Source organism: Ranitomeya variabilis, chromosome 2 (assembly GCF_051348905.1).
Source record: "Ranitomeya variabilis isolate aRanVar5 chromosome 2, aRanVar5.hap1, whole genome shotgun sequence".
NCBI lineage: Eukaryota > Metazoa > Chordata > Amphibia > Anura > Dendrobatidae > Ranitomeya > Ranitomeya variabilis.
Genome location: NC_135233.1, coordinates 71,224,198 through 71,243,379, shown reverse-complemented (window position 1 = coordinate 71,243,379; position 19,182 = coordinate 71,224,198). Strand labels below are relative to the sequence as shown.

Genomic DNA, 19,182 nt, shown 5'->3' with positions numbered 1-19,182 from the left:
TTGAGAGTAAGATTAGTGTATGGGGTAAACGCTAGAGTATATGTGTGTATATATATATATATATATATATATATATATATATATATATATATATATATATATATATGCACATATACATAAGTGGGATGTCAATCAGTAAATTCATACATAGACCCAGTTGATCCCATTGAAGATATAGGGGGGAAACTGGGGACTTAGTTCTCCATTGAGATCAAGTTATCAATATTAAAACTTCTCTTTGGAGCGGAAGAGATGAAATGAGGAAGAAGAGTCATAAGTAGGCGGCTTTATATAGCAAGAATGGATTTCGTTAGGAAATGGATAAGGTAAAATGGAGCATTACAGAATAGAAGAAATTACATAAGAGACTTATAAAATATGACAGGGTGCGGTTTTGTTCCTCAGAGAATTTTGAAAATTTGGAGAACAATTGGAAAAAATGTAGTGGAGAGCATTAAACTCAGGGGAGAGCGATAATCAGCAGCTTAAACGTTAGTGGGGGTTTCTTTATTTTTTAATGTTGGTTTATGTGGGGTTATTTTTTTTTTTTTTCTGAACAATTGGAAAAAGGTCGGGAGTGAAGTAATTAGGAAGATTGTTGTTTGTATCTGATTTCCTTTTCTTGTATTTGTACAGTATGTTTTGTATAATTAAATAAAGTTGTAAAATACAAAAAACGAGCAACAATTGCAGCATTCTAATGATGTCACAAAGGGCTGACGATATATAATGCCCCGTCATCCAGGGTTCCGGTGAGGGTTTTAGTAGGCGTTTGTGGAGAGAGGAGTGTTGTGAGTGACTTGTGCAAATATGATGCCAAGAAAGCGATTTAAGAGTATTATAGATTTCTCTGACATCGAGGACAGCAGTGATGATGACGACTTCAGTCAGGTGAGTATCATTTTATATTCTTAACTAAAATATATTTGGGATAAAAGTTCAAGAAAAAGATGGTGGGACAGAAAATATAGCTCCGAGTAGATGGGGTGATAATTGGGATCATGTTTGCAGAGTAAATGCTGCCCTGACTTGTAATATTGGTGACAATATTTCCATGTACAGGATGCATATTAATATTGTATGAGGACATAAATGTCACCACTGCCCCTATCCATATCCTAACCATTGGTGGCTGGTACCCCCATCATACTCTGTACATGAAATAAGCACAGGCCGATGGAAACCACATTCATATCGGTGTCTACCTGTAATCAGGGGAATATGGAGTAAGATTATAGATTGTAGAAGTTCATGGTTATAGAATCTGACACGTTTGTCATTTTTTTCAGTCTCATCCAAGAAAGAGGCCAATTCCAAGGTCTCCAGGCCAAGTAAACATCCGTGGCTTCAATTCGGGCTCGACTCCGAGTTTACCAGGTACTGTACCCCTAATCCAGTAAAGGCTCTGATACATATCGATGGAATGTAGTAGTAGGCCAGGGCAATAGTCGTGACATTGCTACTCGGGCTCCGCATGCCCTGATCTTCCTCCACATAAACATCATGTTCCCTTGTCAGCTCACTTGCCGCTCCACTTTCTACGCTGGTAGGTCTTCTACTCGGCTCCAGTCGGACTGCTCCAGTCTCTTTGGAAATAATTGAGACACAGTCCAAGTTTAACTTGAAATACAACACTTTACTTCCATGTCTTCGCAGCTCATCCAGATCCATTACAGTGGTTACATCAGGTTTCACATTGCACGTCATTTCATCTTTCCCTCTAATCCTCTCCTCCTCACACGGCTCGAGCCCAGGTCCTACCGTCTCATACGGAATATCAGAGTCCTCCCTGTCCAGATTTCTTGCCTTAAGTGGGGGGTTCCTCAGCTGTTTCGAACCGGTTCTGAGGGCATCAGCCCACGCAAACATCTGCCACATGAGCGACCTGCCCATCTTTCCTGCCATGTCTACTTTAAAAGCTTCCATCCAGAAGCTGCTGACGCTTCTATGGTTTTGGCCAAGCTGATAATGTGGTCCTGGATGACTGGGCACTAAGCTTGAGAATGTTATGGGGTAACTGTGTTGCTCGGGCTAACAGCCCACCCGAGCTCTATGGGCGCCCAGGCCCTTCTGCCTTCAACCAGGAAGCTCCCCTACCCTTATCAGAGTGACCCCTCCTAAACTAAACTATTAACACTAAAATGCCCCATCTAGTGGTCTATTCCTACCACTGCGCTTTCCCTACATACAATGCAGTCACAGGTATAATAAATACATTACTTATGTACATTCAGCAACATTAAAGTATACATCTACAACAGTACGGGGCAACGATAGACAGATATGTATACACACACATATACATGCATACACACACTTACACATGTGTTAAACTGGGAAAGGCACCAATGCAACCCCCTTACGGGCACATTGTAGTCATTGGATGCAGATCGCATGTTGTGGTCAGGGCTTGTATTTATGTATATTGTACGCCTACAGTAAATGAGCTCATATTAACGATTTCTTTTCAGCATTTGGTCAGGAATATTTATGCAGGATTTATAAAGCCTGATAGAAATGGGATTTGGGGACTTCTTCTGATGGTGGCCATGTACAGTGCGGGTCATTGTAGCTGAATGTGATTTTTTGCCCCATGTATAGGAAAACACTGGATACTTTATTAGGAATAATTTATTTTGATATTGAGCCTCAGTCTTTCCTATTACAAATTTATAATAAGAGATTTATGTTGTGTTTCCCCCACAGATCTGAGTTTACCACCTACAGACCATGGTCCGGACAGTACCTACTGGTAAGACACGTCTTCTCCATTACTAATTACATGATGGGGAGTAATGATTAATGGTGGCTCATTACCTGTTACATTTATTCCACAGCTCCGATGCCATCATTCTTATTGATGATGATGATGATTTCAATAGGGCAGGAACTTCCACATATAACAGTAAGTTATCATTTCTAGATACCATCCGGGGTTATTGTAGAAAGATCATTGAATTTTCTGTACTGTCACAGATCAGTTTCCAAATGTAGAAATTAAAGGCAAATTATAGAAGGGTCTGTGCATTATTAAATTAAAATTACATTAAAGGGGTAATCCTATTTTACACAAGCTTTATTGGTGCGGGTCCAATGTCTGGGACACTTCCATATTGGGAGAACAACATTTCTTTTTAGCATTTGGTCAAGAACATTATTCATACATTTGCTCTGTTGGCGCTGTATAAATAAAGCGATTATTATATTGTTATTATTATTGCTTTTAAAGGGAACCTGTCACCCCCCCCCCCCCCCCCAGGCGTTTGAAACTAAAACAGCCACCTTGTGCAGCAGTAATGCTGCATTCTGACAAGGTGGCTCTTTTAGTTCTGGGTGCTGTAACTGCCGAAATAATCCTTTATATAATTTGTCCTAAATACCTTTCTTCAGTCCTGGAGGTAGGCCTTTCCCCCCCTGCTGCAGACGCCACACAGCCGTCACTCAAATCTTCTTGGCGCCGGGCGCCGCCTCCTCACCGCTGTTTTTAAATGAGCCGGCGCCTGCATTCTTTTCCCCTGCCTGGAGCAGGCGCAGTGAGCGCTGCCCGTCCTCTGTCCTCATATGCAGTCCAGCTGACTGCGCCTGTGCGGCCGCCCTGCCTGTGAATCCCAGCCCCGCAGTGTCTTCTGATTTATTCACATGGCGGGGCTGGGATTCACAGGCAGGGCGGCCGCACAGGCGCAGTCACCGAGACTGCATATGAGGACAGACGGGCAACACTCACTGCACCTGCACCAGGCAGGGGAAAAGAGCGCAGGCACCGGATCATTTCAAAACAGCGCACAGGAGGCGGCGCCCGGCGCCAAGAAGATTTGAGTGACGGCTGTGTGGCGTCTGCAGCAGGGGGGAAAGGCCTGCCTCCAGGACTGAAGAAAGGTATTTAGGAAAAATTACATAAAGGACTATTTCTGCAGTTACTGCACCCAGAACTAAAAGAGCCACCTTGTCAGAATGCAGCATTACTGCTGCACAAGGCGGCTGTTTTAGTTTCTAACGCCTGTGTGGGGGGGGGGGGGGGCGTGACAGGTTCCCTTTAAGTCAGTCAGAAATGGGATTTGGGGATTTCTTCTCATGATGGCCGTGCACTGGGCAGGTCACTGTAGCTGAATGTGATTATTTGCCCCATATACATATAGGGGTACACTGGATACTTTATTAGAATTTATTTATTTGATATTGAGCCTCAGTCTTTGCTATTACAATAGTCTAATAAGAGATTTATGTTGTGTTGCCCCCACAGATCTGATTTTACCAACTTCAGATGATCCGGACAGTTCCACCTGGTAAGACTTACATCTCCTCCATTACTAGATACATGATGGGGATTAATGATTAATGGTGGCTCATATTCTGTTACATTTATTTCACAGCTCCTATTACACCGCTAATGAAGATGACGATTTCAATAGGGCAGGAACTTCCTCATATACTAGTAAGTTATCATTTCAAGACACAATCCAGGTTTATATTATTGTAGAAATAACAATGAGTTTTCTGTACTGTCACAGATCAGTTTCTAAATTGAACAATTACAAGGGCGCTGATCTGGAGTTGGAACAGTGAGCCACCTGGGAAATGTGCTGTAAATGCCACTGTCAGAGAATGACAGCAGCATTTAACAGGTTAACAGAAGCAGGCAGAGCTCCAATCCACTCTCGGCTGTTAGAGATAGATGATGGCTGAATGACACAGCCATCATCTGCCATGAAAGAGGCGGGCTCAACTCCTGAGCCCACTCCATTCATTCTCTACTGATGAGCGCTGTACGTGGCTGCTAAGGGGTTAAATGTCTGGGACACTTCCATATTGGAAGAACAACATTTCTTTTTAGCATTTGGTCAAGAACATTATTCATACATTTGCTCTGTTGGCGCTATATAAATAAAGAGATTATTATTATATTATTATTATTATTATTGCTCTTAAGTCAGCTAGAAATGAGATTTGGGGATTTCTTCTGATGATGGCCGTGCACTCGGCAGGTCACTGTAGCTGAATGTGATTATTTGCCCCATATACATATAGGGGTACACAAGATACTTTATTGTAATTTATTTATTTGATATTGAGCCTCAGTCTTTGCTATTACAATAGTCTAATAAGAGATTTATGTTGTGTTGCCCCCACAGATCTGATTTTTCCAACTTCAGATGATCCGGACAGTTCCACCTGGTAAGACTTACATCTCCTCCATTACTAGATACATGATGGGGATTAATGATTAATGGTGGCTCATATTCTGTTACATTTATTTCACAGCTCCTATTACAGCACTAATGAAGATGCCGATTTCAATAGGGCAGGAACTTCCTCATATGACAGTAAGTTATCATTTCTAGACACAATCCAGGTTTATGTTATTGTAGAAATAACAATGGGTTTTCTGTACTGTCAGAGGTCAGTTTCTAAATTGAACAATTACAAGGGCGCTGATCTGGAGTTGGAACAGTGAGCCACCTGGGAAATGTGCTGTAAATGCCACCGTCAGAAAATGACAGCAGCATTTAACAGGTTAACAGAAGCAGGTGAAGCTCCAATCCACTCTCGGCTGTTAGCCATCATCTGCCATGAAAGAGCCCTCTCCATTCTCTACTGATGAGCGCTGTACATGGCTGCTAAGGGGTTAAATTATAGATACCTTACAGAGGTAATCCTATTTTACACATGCTTGATTGGTGTGGGTCCTATGTTTCGGACACTTCCATATTGGGAGAAAAACTCACTGCCATGTTGACTTATGGCCATTGCTGTCTCTACAGAATTTATTACAGATGTGGAATACATTTTCTTGTCTCTTTTCGTAAATTCCAATAGACATCAATAGAGAAAGCCCTGCACAAGGAATCCCACATCTCCATTAAAACCAATAGAGGCTACCATGAATCAGCAAATGAGGTGACAGGACCTCTAGTCTTATTTTACATGAAGGCCCCAGAGAACGGACCCCTACCATTTGATGGTCCACCCTCTGGCCATTGAGGACATGTTCACTTCTCATCTTGAACTGACCACACATTATTAATAAGGATAGATTACCTGAGCAACAGAAGGGATAGACGTCTGTGAAAATGTATGGGCCCTGTTGTTGTTGAACCCCATTATAATTTCAGAACCTGATCCTAATGGAGGATCCTGTGGATTTGTGGTGGTCTGGTCAGCTATGTGTTCTGCTCTGGTCTGATCCCATATTCATACTCTTATTAGTGCTCTACACTCTATATGTATAGACCTCTCTCTAGTATGGACCTAACATGTCTGATTTGAGCCTTATAAAAAGTATTTTCACTCTTCCATATTTCTGTACAGATAAGTTACCATCTGATAGCGAGGAGAGCTCCGCTACAGAGGAGAGGTAAGTTATGGCATCTACCTCTATATAAAGTCATGAACTAGGTAAGATGTTTCCTGTGGATTTATATATGATTCCTTATCTTTTCCAGGACACCTCTATGTAATATCCCCGGCTGTTTCCTGGAAGACATTATTTCTCCTACTTCCATCTATGTTACCAACTTCCAGGAAAAAAAGGAAGAGCTGGTAGAACGACTATACGATCTGTACAACAGGACAGTCTTCAATAATAAGGTATCACATCTTATCATGGGTTTCTGGGTGATAGATGACTTCTTTATTATCTCCATCTTTAAACAATAAATTCACAAAAAACAGGCTCCAACTTTCTGAAAGGCATCCTAGCCCCTTTGTCGTGTGTCTGAAATAGTTATTAAATATCTGAAGTAAATCTCACTTAGTTTGGTAAATGTCGTCACACTCTTCTTATCTGTGGGATGCGTGGAAACCTTAGATGGTCCACCATGCAGAGACAAAAAGATTAGCAACTTTTGGCTTGAAGTTCACAGGATTTTTACATTTTTACAGTACATAAAAACCATTTAGTTGATATTTGGACATTTTAGAATAAGTTTATTTTTATTCTCACATCTTGGACTTCTCGGTAGACCATATACCCCATACAAGTAGACCGTGCGGTAAATCACAAATGAGAGTTGGGTACTTTGTAAGATTGGGGTAAAAAAGAGTTTACAGATGTAATGGAATTTGTTTCCTCTATTTTAGCTCCCTGTGAAAATGGACATTTTGTGGAGCAAGAGGCTGATATCAGCAGGCGGCCAATGCAACCAAAAGCTGTATAAGAAGCGCCGCTACTCAGTGATTGAGCTTTCTGAAAAAGTCTGTGATTCTGTCGGTAGGTTTCTCATCACATCCATCCTGCAGCTTTATAAGACAACCTGTATACAGGGCAAAAAACTGCTACTTGTGATGTAGTACATCGTATAACCTCCCTGTACATACTGTCATAAGAAAACCTAAGTACACCCTCTTTGAATTCTAATATTTTACACATCAGGAGAAAATTTATAAAAGCACCTGGTCCATAGAAGGTCCTAAAAGTAGGGAAATACAATCTCAGAAAACAACATGATAAAAATGCTGCATCATTATTTATTTAACAAAAAGTAGGCCAAAATGCAAGAGCAATATGTGATAAATTAAGGACACTATTGATGCAACTTCAAGTTATTGCTGCTATAGATGATTCTAAAAGCTATTGATTCATGGGGTGTACTTATTTTTCACTCTCTGCTTTTGCATTTTGAAGTAGTTTTCAGGAAAATAAATAATGTCACGGTTGACTTGTCACGTGTTGTTCATCTCAGGATGTATTTTGTCCTGATATGTAAAATCAAAGAGTTCAATCAGGGTGTACTCAGATTTCCTCATAACTGTGTAAACTCTTATTTTAGAGCGAGTACGAGACATACTTGTGCACGAGATGTGCCATGCCGCTACTTGGATAATCTTCGGTGAATGCAATGACAACCATGGCCCGTTATGGCAGTCTGTAAAAAGACGGGTGAATCGTATTCATCCCGAGCTGCCAGAAGTGACAGAAAATCACAATTATACCATCAACTATAATTACAATTACAAATGCTCCCAGTGTGATAAACAGTAAGTAGATTTTATGATTTATCTCCTCATGAAACACAATCACTGCGGAGACGTCAGTGCGGTTCTGTTGGTATAATGCTTTTATACTTTACTATCAGAGCGGACTGACATCAGGGGCTGTAGGGTTAATGTTCTATTTCCTGTGCTGGGGCCAGTTCTTTATATATTGATTTCAGTTTCTTCTTTTTAATATAATCCTTGGTATTAGTGAACGTTCATTTCAGTCTTGTAACCAATATTCCTCTTATCTTTGCAGAATTGGGCGTTTTAGAAAAATACCTGACAATAAATGTTACTGCCGCCAGTGCGGAGGACGATTACGTCAACTGTCCATCAGCTAAACATGTAACTATCCTTCAGAATATTTAGTCTCTAATTTTGTTTCTTTATAATTTAAAGTTCAGACCCTTATACATATTTTATCCTGAGCAGGTACGGACTGGGGCTGGCATTAGAAACCACACAGGCCCATGTTGTCCCCGTCCCAAAGCACTAGATGGGATATATTACTAATATTACCCTGGATGGAGGAAAGCAAGAGTTTCTACAAGACCAATGTTTCTAATGATACCAGTAGCCTGCTGGGGTAAGTGACTTTCTGTTCCGTCACAACTCTTAACAAACAGTTAAACAGTGCTTTGGAAAACCTTCTATGATTTTAATCTTTGTTGGATGTAATTATTTTTCTTTATATTTTCAGGTTCATTATTTGAACAATGAGATTTGTCTAAATATCATCATCTCATCTACCTGTGATGAAGGTAAGAACGAATCCTCCACTATCGTCAGCAATCAGTAATAAGTGATTTTTACAATATTGAGAATCTTGAGTCTCTAATTTAGTCTTTTGTTGAGTTTTATCATTTAATCTTTAAATACTTTTATATATTTTGCCTTTTTTCACCACGTAGGGACACAATCAGTTGACGTCTTCATCACAAGCAGCTAACAGCAAACATCCAGAATCCACCTATTCTGATTGACACAAAGCTTCCAGCCTGTATTTTCCAGGTAAATATTTCTGTGTTTTTCCTCTATTCATATATGTTCTTCATGTCAATAATAAATCATTATAAGTAACAATCATTCTTGTTTTCAAGAAGTGCAAGAGTGCGGATCTGCACCGACCTGCGCTGAGAACATGATCAGATGCAGTTTCCAAGACCTGGAGAATCTCTGCAAGTGTTTTTTCAGAGCTGCCCAGCAATGGATATGGTGCTGGATATGTGAACATTAATAGTCATAAATAGTTTTTTTCTAATTTTTCTGAATTAGAAATAAATACCATTAAAAATAAATCTATTAATTCCTTCTAGTTTGGATTTTTGTTATGAAGATCGATGGCTTTTGTAAAACATATTACAATTAATGTGTTGTTTACTTGTGTTATTCAGCCATCATCTGCCTCGAACAGTCGAGAGGAGCGGAGCTCTGTTCGCGGCTGTTAAACTGTTAAATGCCACTGTCAATCTATGACAGTAGCATTTAATGTGCACCAGCAGGGGGGGGGGGGTCACAGTTCTATGTGTCCATTGGTTCCCCAGTGAAGTGATCATGGTCTGCTGATGACCATCTTGATGATTCTCCGGTGGATACCAGCCTGTGTCTGGTGTTCATAGGAGACCATTATTTTTGCTATATACAGTGGGGAAAAAAGTATTTAGTTAGCCACTAATTATGCAAGTTCTCCCACTTAAAAAGATGAGAGAGGCCTGTAATTGACATCATAGGTAGACCACAACTATGAGAGTCAAAATGAGAAAACAAATCCAGAAAATCACCTTGCCTGCTTTGGCAAGATTTATTTTGCAAATTATAGTGGAAAATAAGTATTTTGTCACCTAAAAACATGCAAGATTTCTGGCTCTCACAGACCTGTAACTTCTTCTTTAAGAGGCTCCTCTGTCCTCCACTCATTACCTGCAGTAATGGCACCTGTTTGAACTTGTTATCAGTATAAAAGACTCCTGTCCACAACCTCGAACAGTCACACTCCAAACTCCACTATGGTGAAGACCAAAGAGCTGTCGAAGGACACCAGAAACAAAATTGTAGCCCTGCACCAGGCTGGAAGACTGAATTTGGAATAGGCAAGCAGCTTGGTGTGATGAAATCAACTGTGGGGGCAATAATAAGAAAATGGAAGACATACAAGACCACTGATAATCTCCCTCAATCTGGGGATTGATGCAAGATCTCACCCCGTGGGGTCAAAATGATCACAAGAACGGTGAGCAAAAATCCCAGGACCACACGGGGGACCTAGTGAATGACCATCATAGAGCTGGGACCACCATAACCAAGGCTACCATCAGTAACACACTACGCCGCCAGGGACCTGCAGTGTCAGACATGTCCCCCTGCTTAAGACAGTACATGCCCGGACTCGTCTGAAGTTTGCTAGAAAGCATTTGGATTATCCAGAAGAGAATTGGGAGAATGTCATATGGTCTAATAATACCAAAGTAGAACTGTTTGGTAGAAACAAAACTCGTCGTGTTTGGAGGAGACAGAATGCTGAGTTGCATCCAAAGAACACCATACCTACTGTGAAGCATGGGGGTGACAACATAATGATTTGGGGCTGTTTCTCTGCAAAGGAACCAGGACGGCTGATCCATGTACAGTACAGACCAAAAGTTTGGACACACCATCTCATTTAAAGATTTTTCTGTATTTTCATGTCTATGAAAATTGTAAATTCACACTGAAGGCATCAAAACTATGAATTAACACATGTGGAATTATATTACCAAAAAAGTGTGAAACAACTGAAAATATCTCTTATATTCTAGGTTCTTCAAAGTAGCCACCTTTTGCTGTGATGACTGCTTTGCACACTCTTGGCATTTTCTTGATGAGCTTCAAGAGGTAGTCACCGGGAATGGTTTTCACTTCACAGGTGTGCCCTGTCAGGTTTAATAAGTGGGATTTCTTGCCTTATAAATGGGGTTGGGATCATCAGTTGTGTTGAGCAGAAGTCTGGTGGATACACAGCTGATAGTCCTACTGAATAGACTGTTAGAATTTGTATTATGGCAAGAAAAAAGAAGCTAAGTAAAGAAAAACGAGTGGCCATCATTACTTTAAGAAATGAAGGTCAGTCAGTCCGAAAAATTGGGAAAACTTTGAAAGTGTCTCCAAGTGCAGTTGCAAAAACCATCAAGCGCTACAGCAAGGCGCGGGAGCGCCGCTATACAACAAGACAACACCAGACACTAATACAATCTCTGGGGATCACCCATGTATAACACATGAGCAGTGTTACAACGCTAGACACTTCAGGGCACAGCAGGAAAATCCTTCCTTTTTCAACTCTGCACTTTACAATTTTGAAAAAAAAAAGCAATTAAGTGATTAAGGCTCTGGCAGAGCCGAAACGTCTTTGTTTATATCTACTTTGTATTCTTGTTTTGCTCCCAATTTATTCTATGTAATAAATACTTGAAATTTATCAGCATAATATCACTATGAGTGTGCGGTGAAGCTATATTTATTAGTATTGGGATCATTTGATCCATTACACCAGCACCTCGCAACCCTGACCGAGTGCACGCTAACCTTATCTCTGTAACCTCTTGAAGAAAACGTTTGCCAAATCAGACAAGGTGATTTTCTGAATTTGTTTTCTCATTTTGACTCTCATAGTTGTGGTCTACCTATGATGTCAATTACAGGCCTCTCTCATTTTTTTAAGTTGGAGAACTTGCACAATTGGTGGCTACATAAATACTTTTTTCCCCACTGTACAGGAATGCTCTAACATTGCTGCGCACAGCGCAAGCGATCAGATGATTTCAAGTTGGGTAGGACACACAAAATATGGTGGTCTGGTCCAGAGTCGGACTGGGGCACCTTGGGCCCACCCAAGAAAATCATTCTTGGGCCCACTGTGTAGCTACATAGAAATAAATACAAGACCACCAATTATGCGGTAAAACACGCTAATATCAGGGTATAATATAAGGTAGAACACATCTTAATGACATAGCAGGGGTTGGGGTAGCTCACCTAATAGAATATAATGTAGCCCCCTCATAGAATGTAATGTAGCCCCCTCAGAATATAATTTAGCCCCCCACATAGAATATAATGCAGCCCCTCACATAGAATAAAATGCAGCCCTCATATAGCGTAATATAGCCCCCTCATAGTATATAATGCAGTCCTACAGTATTATGGCCACCGCGTACTCACTCTCTCACTGATATCTACCATATTTTTTGGACCATATGACACACCCGGCCATAAGATGCATTTAGGCTTTAGAGGATGAAAATATAAAGAAAATTGAAGTAAAAATGTGGTCAATTATGTACTAATATCCCCCATCCTGGTATGTATATCTATATGTCCCCAATCCACATATACATAGCCCCTCATCACCATCCTGGTATGCATGGCACCCTCATACCCAGGACCATCTAGACGTTTTCATGTTCCCCAGGCAAAAGAGTTTCAGTGGACCCATTGAACACATACCACAATTCATGATGAAAGATACAGCAGAGAAGTATAGGTACAGTACAAGTATTATGGGCACCACAGAGTGCTCCACATATTGCTCCATACAGAATAATGGACCCCATATAATGCTCCAAACAGTATAATGAGCCCCATATACTCCTCCATACAGTATAATGGGCCCCATATAATGATCAATATACTATAATGAGCACCATATAATGCTCCATACAGAATAATGAGCCTCAGATATTGCTCCATACAGTATTATGGGCACCACATAGCACTCCATATAGAATAATGAGTTCTATATATTGCTCATGCAGAATAATGGACTGCATGTATTGCTCCATACAGTATGATGAGACCCATATAATGCTCCATACAGTATAAGATGGGCCCCATATATTGCTCCATACAAAATAATGAGCCCCTTGTATTGCTCCATATAGTAAATAATAGGCGCAATATATTGCTCAATACAGAATAATAGACCCCATATATTGCTCCATACAGTATATTGAGCCTCATGTATTGCTCCATATATAATGGGCCCCATATGATGCTCCATATATAATGGGCCCCATATGATGCTCCATATATAATGGGCCCCATATGATGTTTCATATATAATGGGCCTCATATGATGCTCCATTTATAACGGGCCCCATATATGATGCTCCACTGTGTGATCAGCCCTATTTAATGCTCCATAAATAATGGACCCCATATATGATACTCCAGTGTATGATGGGCCCATTGTCATGAATCCCAATGGCTAGGGATAGCACTGGACAAGCAAAGTAATAATAAATAACGGACGAGCTCTAGGGTGATGGAACCTGGGCTGACCGCTGCCCTACTCCTGACAAACACAACTAGAAATAGCCAGGGAGCGTGCCTACGTTGATTCTAGACGCCACGCGCCAGCCTAAGAGCTAACTAGCACTGCAGAGGAAATAAAGACCTAACTTGCCTCCAGAGGAATGAACCCCAAAAGGTATAGTTGCCCCCCACATGTATTGACGGTGAAATGAGAGGAAGGCACGCACATAGAGATGAAAATAGGTTTAGCAAAATGAGGCCCGCTATAACTAGAAAGCAGAATGATACAAAAGGGGTCTGAGCGGTCAGCAAAAAACCCTAATCAAAAACCATCCTGAGATTACAAGAACCCATGTGCCAACTCATGGCACATGGGGAGAACCTCAGCCCACTAGAGCTACCAGCTAGCATAGAGACATAATAGGCAAGCTGGACAAAAAACCAAACAACTGAAAAACAGAACTTAGCTTATCCTGAGAGATCTGGGAGCAGGTAGTCAGGAACCAAACTGAGCACATCTGAGTACATTGATAGCCAGCAAGGGAATGACAGAAAAGCCAGGTTAAATAGGAAACACCCAGCCTCTGATGGACAGGTGGAAACCAGAGACCGCAACCCACCAAAGTCACCCAGTACCAGCCGTAACCACCAGAGGGAGCCCAAAAACAGAATCCACAACAGCCCATATAGTGCTCTATTTATAATCGGACCCATATACGATGTTCCAGTGTATGATGGGCCCATATAATGCTCCATATATAATGGGCCCATAGATGATGATCCAATGTATGATGGCCCATATAATGCTCCATATATAATGGGCCCCATATATGATGCTCCAGTCTATGATGGACCCATATAATGCTCCTTATATAATGGGCCACATATTTGATGCTCCAGTGTATAATGAGTCCATATAATATTCTACACAGAGGAGAGAGAAGGGACAGGTGTGCTGTAGAAGCCAGAGAGAGGCGTGCTCCGTTCTGGGAGCATCAGCGTCACTCAGGTCAGCATCCGCTATCACCCACCGCCAACAGCGGGGACCAGAGAGGGAGTGACGTGCAGAGAGTGCCCGGTGACCACCATAAAGCAAGGTGCCAGCTACTTCGGGCCCCTGAGTACAGCGTATTTGCTGCCTGAAAGAGACTGAGTGGGTGACCGTTATCTACACCCTGACGTTGCCAGCTAATAATTGCCCTGAGACTTGTGACCTGACTTCATTAGTGATTATAGTTGCAGAGCAATGATGGGCTCATACAGGACTGTGGCCCGTAACCTTATCAGCCACTGCAGTATATGGACTAGGAGCAGTGGAAGGTACTGGAGACCGACCACTGTCGCCAGAAGACGGGGTATTGATGTTTACTGGACCCCATTGGAAAGGACAGCGTGACAACCGTTGTCGATGCTATTCACTTTATGGACTGAGGAACCAGTGACTTTCATCAGAATCTCTGTGATCTGTACCGTTGTTCTTCTACTCACCATATCCTTTTGCCATTTATACTGTTAATCCATTTTTTAACCCTTTACCTCCCTGCGTGGAGCATTCCCCTGTAAAAAAAACCTGTTAACCCTTGCTCTGCCTCTTGCCCGTCACTGCATCCCGCGTTACCTGCAATTCTTACACTTGGCGTAGTCGGCAAGATGGACCCCCGCTGCCTTATAACTCTGGGACTGATGGATGGACTGATGGATGGAAGATATCATGCTTGTCCATTGTGGTCTGTCATAGAAAAAATGAAGGTGGCAGCTGACTGTGACTGTGACATTGAGCTATGTGATGAGCTGCCTGAATTGGAAGACATGAAATTTGTGACATTGAGATCGATACTTGTGTTATGCTGCACGCCATGACCGAGGAAAAGATGGCGGATATTATAGACTTAAAAATGGCGCTAACCGCCGAGAAGATGGTGGCCATTAGCGCCAAAAACAAAGGCAAGGCTTTGTGTCGTGGGCATCACCCAGAGAATTTGGCACCAGGAGAAAATAGGCTGCACCCTCTTGCAGGAGATTCCCGCCCAAAATGCCAAAATGGGTATGGGCTAAGACCACTCCTGCCCCCGCAGCCGAATTTAGAAAAATGGGTGGAGCCGCCAGAACTGACCCTACCCACGAATGGGTGGGACCCAGGGAAGATGGACTGTCTGCTAGAAGATGAGCTGGCATTATCGGCTACCTGAGAAGAAGCGACATGTACTACCGTGGCGGCCTAGGCCATCACGATTGGAATCGCTCTGGGGTCCGTGTGGAGGCAGGCCTGCGATACGAGGCCAGGTGAACTGAAGACCTGGAGGAGTGGCCTTTACCCAGGTGACCGCCGCTGTTACCCACGGAGATCGGGGATGATGGGGATGAAGAGCTGGCGACGCCCCGATGCAAGACTGCAGGAGAAAAAGAGATGATGGAGGCGGCCCTGCGAGGCATTGTGTCCGCCGCTATTGACGAACTCAGTGGCCACGCCAGAGGACTAACGAACGACGTGAAGGTGAGTAAAGATCTTCCATCTGGTCGTCTCACCGTCCCCTCTGCAGCTCACCTGCTTCCTGTAGTCCCGCCGTCCGCACTGGAGCTGCCCCGATGACCGTTTTCCTCGCTGTCCTCTCCGGAGCTGTGCCGTGGCCCCTCCAGGGTATTTGTCTCATTGTCTCCCGTTGGTTTTGGCAGTTATTAAATATATATTTTTTTAACATCTTTGCCGGAATCTATTTATTTATTGTTTGCTATCATGTTATTTTTATGATAACAGCATGTATACATTTATACAACTTGCATTAAGTTTTATACCTACCGGCATTTATCATCATTTATTATCTGCTTTACAGGGACCATATAAGACATTGAGTGTACCCGATGCATGCAATACTATGGCATGTAAGGTTTTGAGTATTATACTCGTTATTGTATGACCCATACTATCTGATTACTGTCCACGATGAGACTTTTAAATGTTTTTAATTGATGTGTGTGGGTTTTTTTCAATAAAAATAATTTTGTATTGTATCTCATTTTGATTATTCCTTTTTGGTGCATATGCTTTTTTCTTTTTCCTATTTGTGGCTCTATTGGTATGATATGCATTAGGTGATCCCAGTGTATTTGAATTAGTGGATGGTGCCCGTTTACATATATTACAAAGCTCTGAAGACTACTTTCACTAGAATTGTTACCTTTTTCACCCCAAAATACCAGCAAAAGTTAAAAAAAATATATGTATTTTAGAGGAGTGGCTCAACAGGGAGTATGTTTTCAAAGCTAGGTATAGAATCATTCATTGTTTACAGACCATTTACAGAATGCAAATAACTATTTATCCCTGCCATCCTATATTTTAAGTCGCAGACCCAAGGATGGTCATGGAAACTAGTGTTAGATTACAGATACCACGAAAACCGGACACGGTCAGGCAATCTGCACAGGATAGCCCGAAGGACACAGGTAAAGACTACAGATTATAAAAATCTGCAGACTTACCGTGTTCTGATAAGGAGGTGATCAGTCTCCTGGTTCAGGGTATTCAGCGCGTCCTGCTGTTCCACTCGCCGGTCCTCAGGGTTCAGGGATCTTCCTCTGCTGGCCCCAGGTTGGGCAGCCAAATATGTTAGGTTGAACAATTAATAAAATGTTCACTTAAGTTGCCTACTCCTGGCCTAATGGATATTGATCAGGTGCGCACTAAAGAAATAACATATGACAACACACAGTCAGATGTAAACTCTCCTTGATCAATCTATGGCTCAGCTCCAAGGGCTTTATTTAGTCAGAACACAGGTCTATATAACCCCTGTAAGGGGGGCTCGGTTAGCTCTGAATTAGGAGTGATCGGATGTATTCCATAGGTTAGTGGGTTGGGCAATGAGCAAGTCCATGGGCATATCCATGAGGTCATCAGGGTGGGCGTCATCTTGGATATCAGCACATGGTGTGCTGAAACAGGAAATGGCAGCCATCTTTAGGGTCTCACTGATCATCTTGGATATCAGCACATGGTGTGCTGATACAGGAAATGGCAGCCATCTTTAGTGTCTCACTTTGATCTGAGAAAACTTATGTAAGGTTAAACAATACATGTTATGGGTTGCTTCTCTCAATCTCTTATGCCTTGAGGTTAATTAAGTATTTGATCTTATGGCTCTCCTCAACAGTCCCCCAGTCCCCTCTAAATACTTTATTAACCTTTTTTTTTTCTTGATCCCACCGTGGTTCCCTAACCCACCAGTGTTAAGTGTCACTATGACATCAGAGGCTTCATGACAATACGGATGCTATTGACACCAGAGAATGTGTGACCAATTATGGGCATATCAGGAGATATATCGGAGCGCGCTACCAGTGTCCTCCGGACTTCCCTACCTGCTGGACCTATTACTCTCCAATCTCCCATCTCCATGGTTACATAAAATACACATGTGACTCCCCCTGATGTAATACATCCTAGATCTGACCGTCTCACCCGGGAAGGGGGTATTGGAGTTTTCACCAGTTTGAGACAAGTTTTCCCTTGTGGAAAACCTCCCTTTGTAGCTGGACTTTGACAAGCGGGTCAGATCCTACGCTGTCCCTAACTGTCTAACATGTTTACAATTTGAGAGATGGATCCAGGAGGCGCTCATCAACCCTGACCAAAGTAGGAGTAGTCAGGAGCACTTGGTAGGGACCCTCAAATCTCGACTCCAGGGATGTCTTTCCGATGAACTTTTTAACCAGCACGTAGTCACCAGGTTGGAAAGTATGGGTACCTTCAGTGGAATCTGGACCTGGAATGGATGATAAAACTTGTACATGTGTTACTGACAGTTCTTTAGTAAGGATAATTACATAATTTACAAGCGTATCACTTCCTAAGGCTAGCTGTTGTGGAAAATATTGACCCAACCTTGGAGGCCCCCCAAAAAGAATCTTGAATGGTGTAAGTTTAGTGGAACCCCTTGGAGTGTCTCTGACTGAGTATAAGGCAATGGGCAAAATGTCTGTTCAAGTCTGACCTCCTGACTGGCTTTCAGTATTTTATTTTTCAAGTTGCCATTCAGTGTTTCTATTTTCCCACTGCTCTGTGGGTGATATGGAGTATGTAAACCCAAATCAGCTCCCACCAATGTCCATAGTTCCTTAGTCAGTGCTGCAATGAACGTGGGTCCTTGGTCACTCTCAATTACCTCTGGGACCCCATATCTGCATACTACTTCAGTCATCAGTCTCCCCCCTGGAAAGAGGAAGCAGCATGGACGGTTAAAGATGGTGCAGCGGACAAGAGTGACATTATCCGGACCAAGAGGGAACATTGGAGTCTCATATGACGCTGCAGGGACAGGCTTTTAGGTTTCAAAAATAGCTTTTATGTTGTGTGGATCTATTAAGGGAACCGGATGTCTTAAGATGATATCAGAATGTGGGATTCCAAGTGCTGGTGCAGACTGTATGGCCTGTTTAAGAGCATAGAACACTTCCACGGATTTGGTACATAGTGGAAACGCTGACGTCTTGAGGTCATCGTACAATGGTTGCATCAGCTTGGAGGCATCTGGAATCCATTGGCGACAATATGTGATAGGTCAGCCAACTCATCAGAGGCCCATGTCTTAAGTTGTTGGCAGAACTCAACACCAGAGTCCCATGTGGTGTCACTGGCAAGTGAGGCATCATTAAACGCGATCTCCATAACAGGCCAATATGCATCGCACGCTTCAAGATTTGCCAGGGAAATGAGATCTTGCCACGTGGCTGAGTAATTCCTTTGGATTTGAAGCATGCTTCTTTAGAAAGGCATCGGCTGTTTTTCTGGATCTGGAAGTTGGTTCAACAGAGTAGCAGCTTGCTGGGGTGTAAACTTGACATAGAGGGTGGGCTCCTCAGACATGAGCATTGGCACTGTTGGTGGTGGCACCTGAGGCGGGAGTATAGATGGCACCGGGA

At 42.3% G+C, this 19,182-nt stretch overlaps 1 protein-coding gene across 1 annotated transcript; it reads left to right on the top strand.

The window, feature by feature from the left end:
* The first annotated feature begins 554 nt into the window (after window positions 1–554).
* Window positions 555–9,268, top strand: LOC143804441 (germ cell nuclear acidic protein-like). Its single transcript, XM_077282545.1, has 17 exons — window positions 555–891; window positions 1,290–1,377; window positions 2,707–2,752; window positions 2,838–2,905; window positions 4,241–4,283; window positions 4,371–4,432; window positions 5,130–5,172; window positions 5,260–5,321; window positions 6,307–6,352; window positions 6,441–6,585; window positions 7,078–7,207; window positions 7,767–7,974; window positions 8,231–8,319; window positions 8,407–8,560; window positions 8,675–8,735; window positions 8,886–8,985; window positions 9,075–9,268. Exons 1-13 carry the CDS (start codon window positions 811–813, stop codon window positions 8,313–8,315), a joined length of 1,107 nt encoding a protein of 368 aa, XP_077138660.1. The 5' UTR covers window positions 555–810; the 3' UTR covers window positions 8,316–8,319; window positions 8,407–8,560; window positions 8,675–8,735; window positions 8,886–8,985; window positions 9,075–9,268.
* Window positions 9,269–19,182: the final 9,914 nt, after the last annotated feature.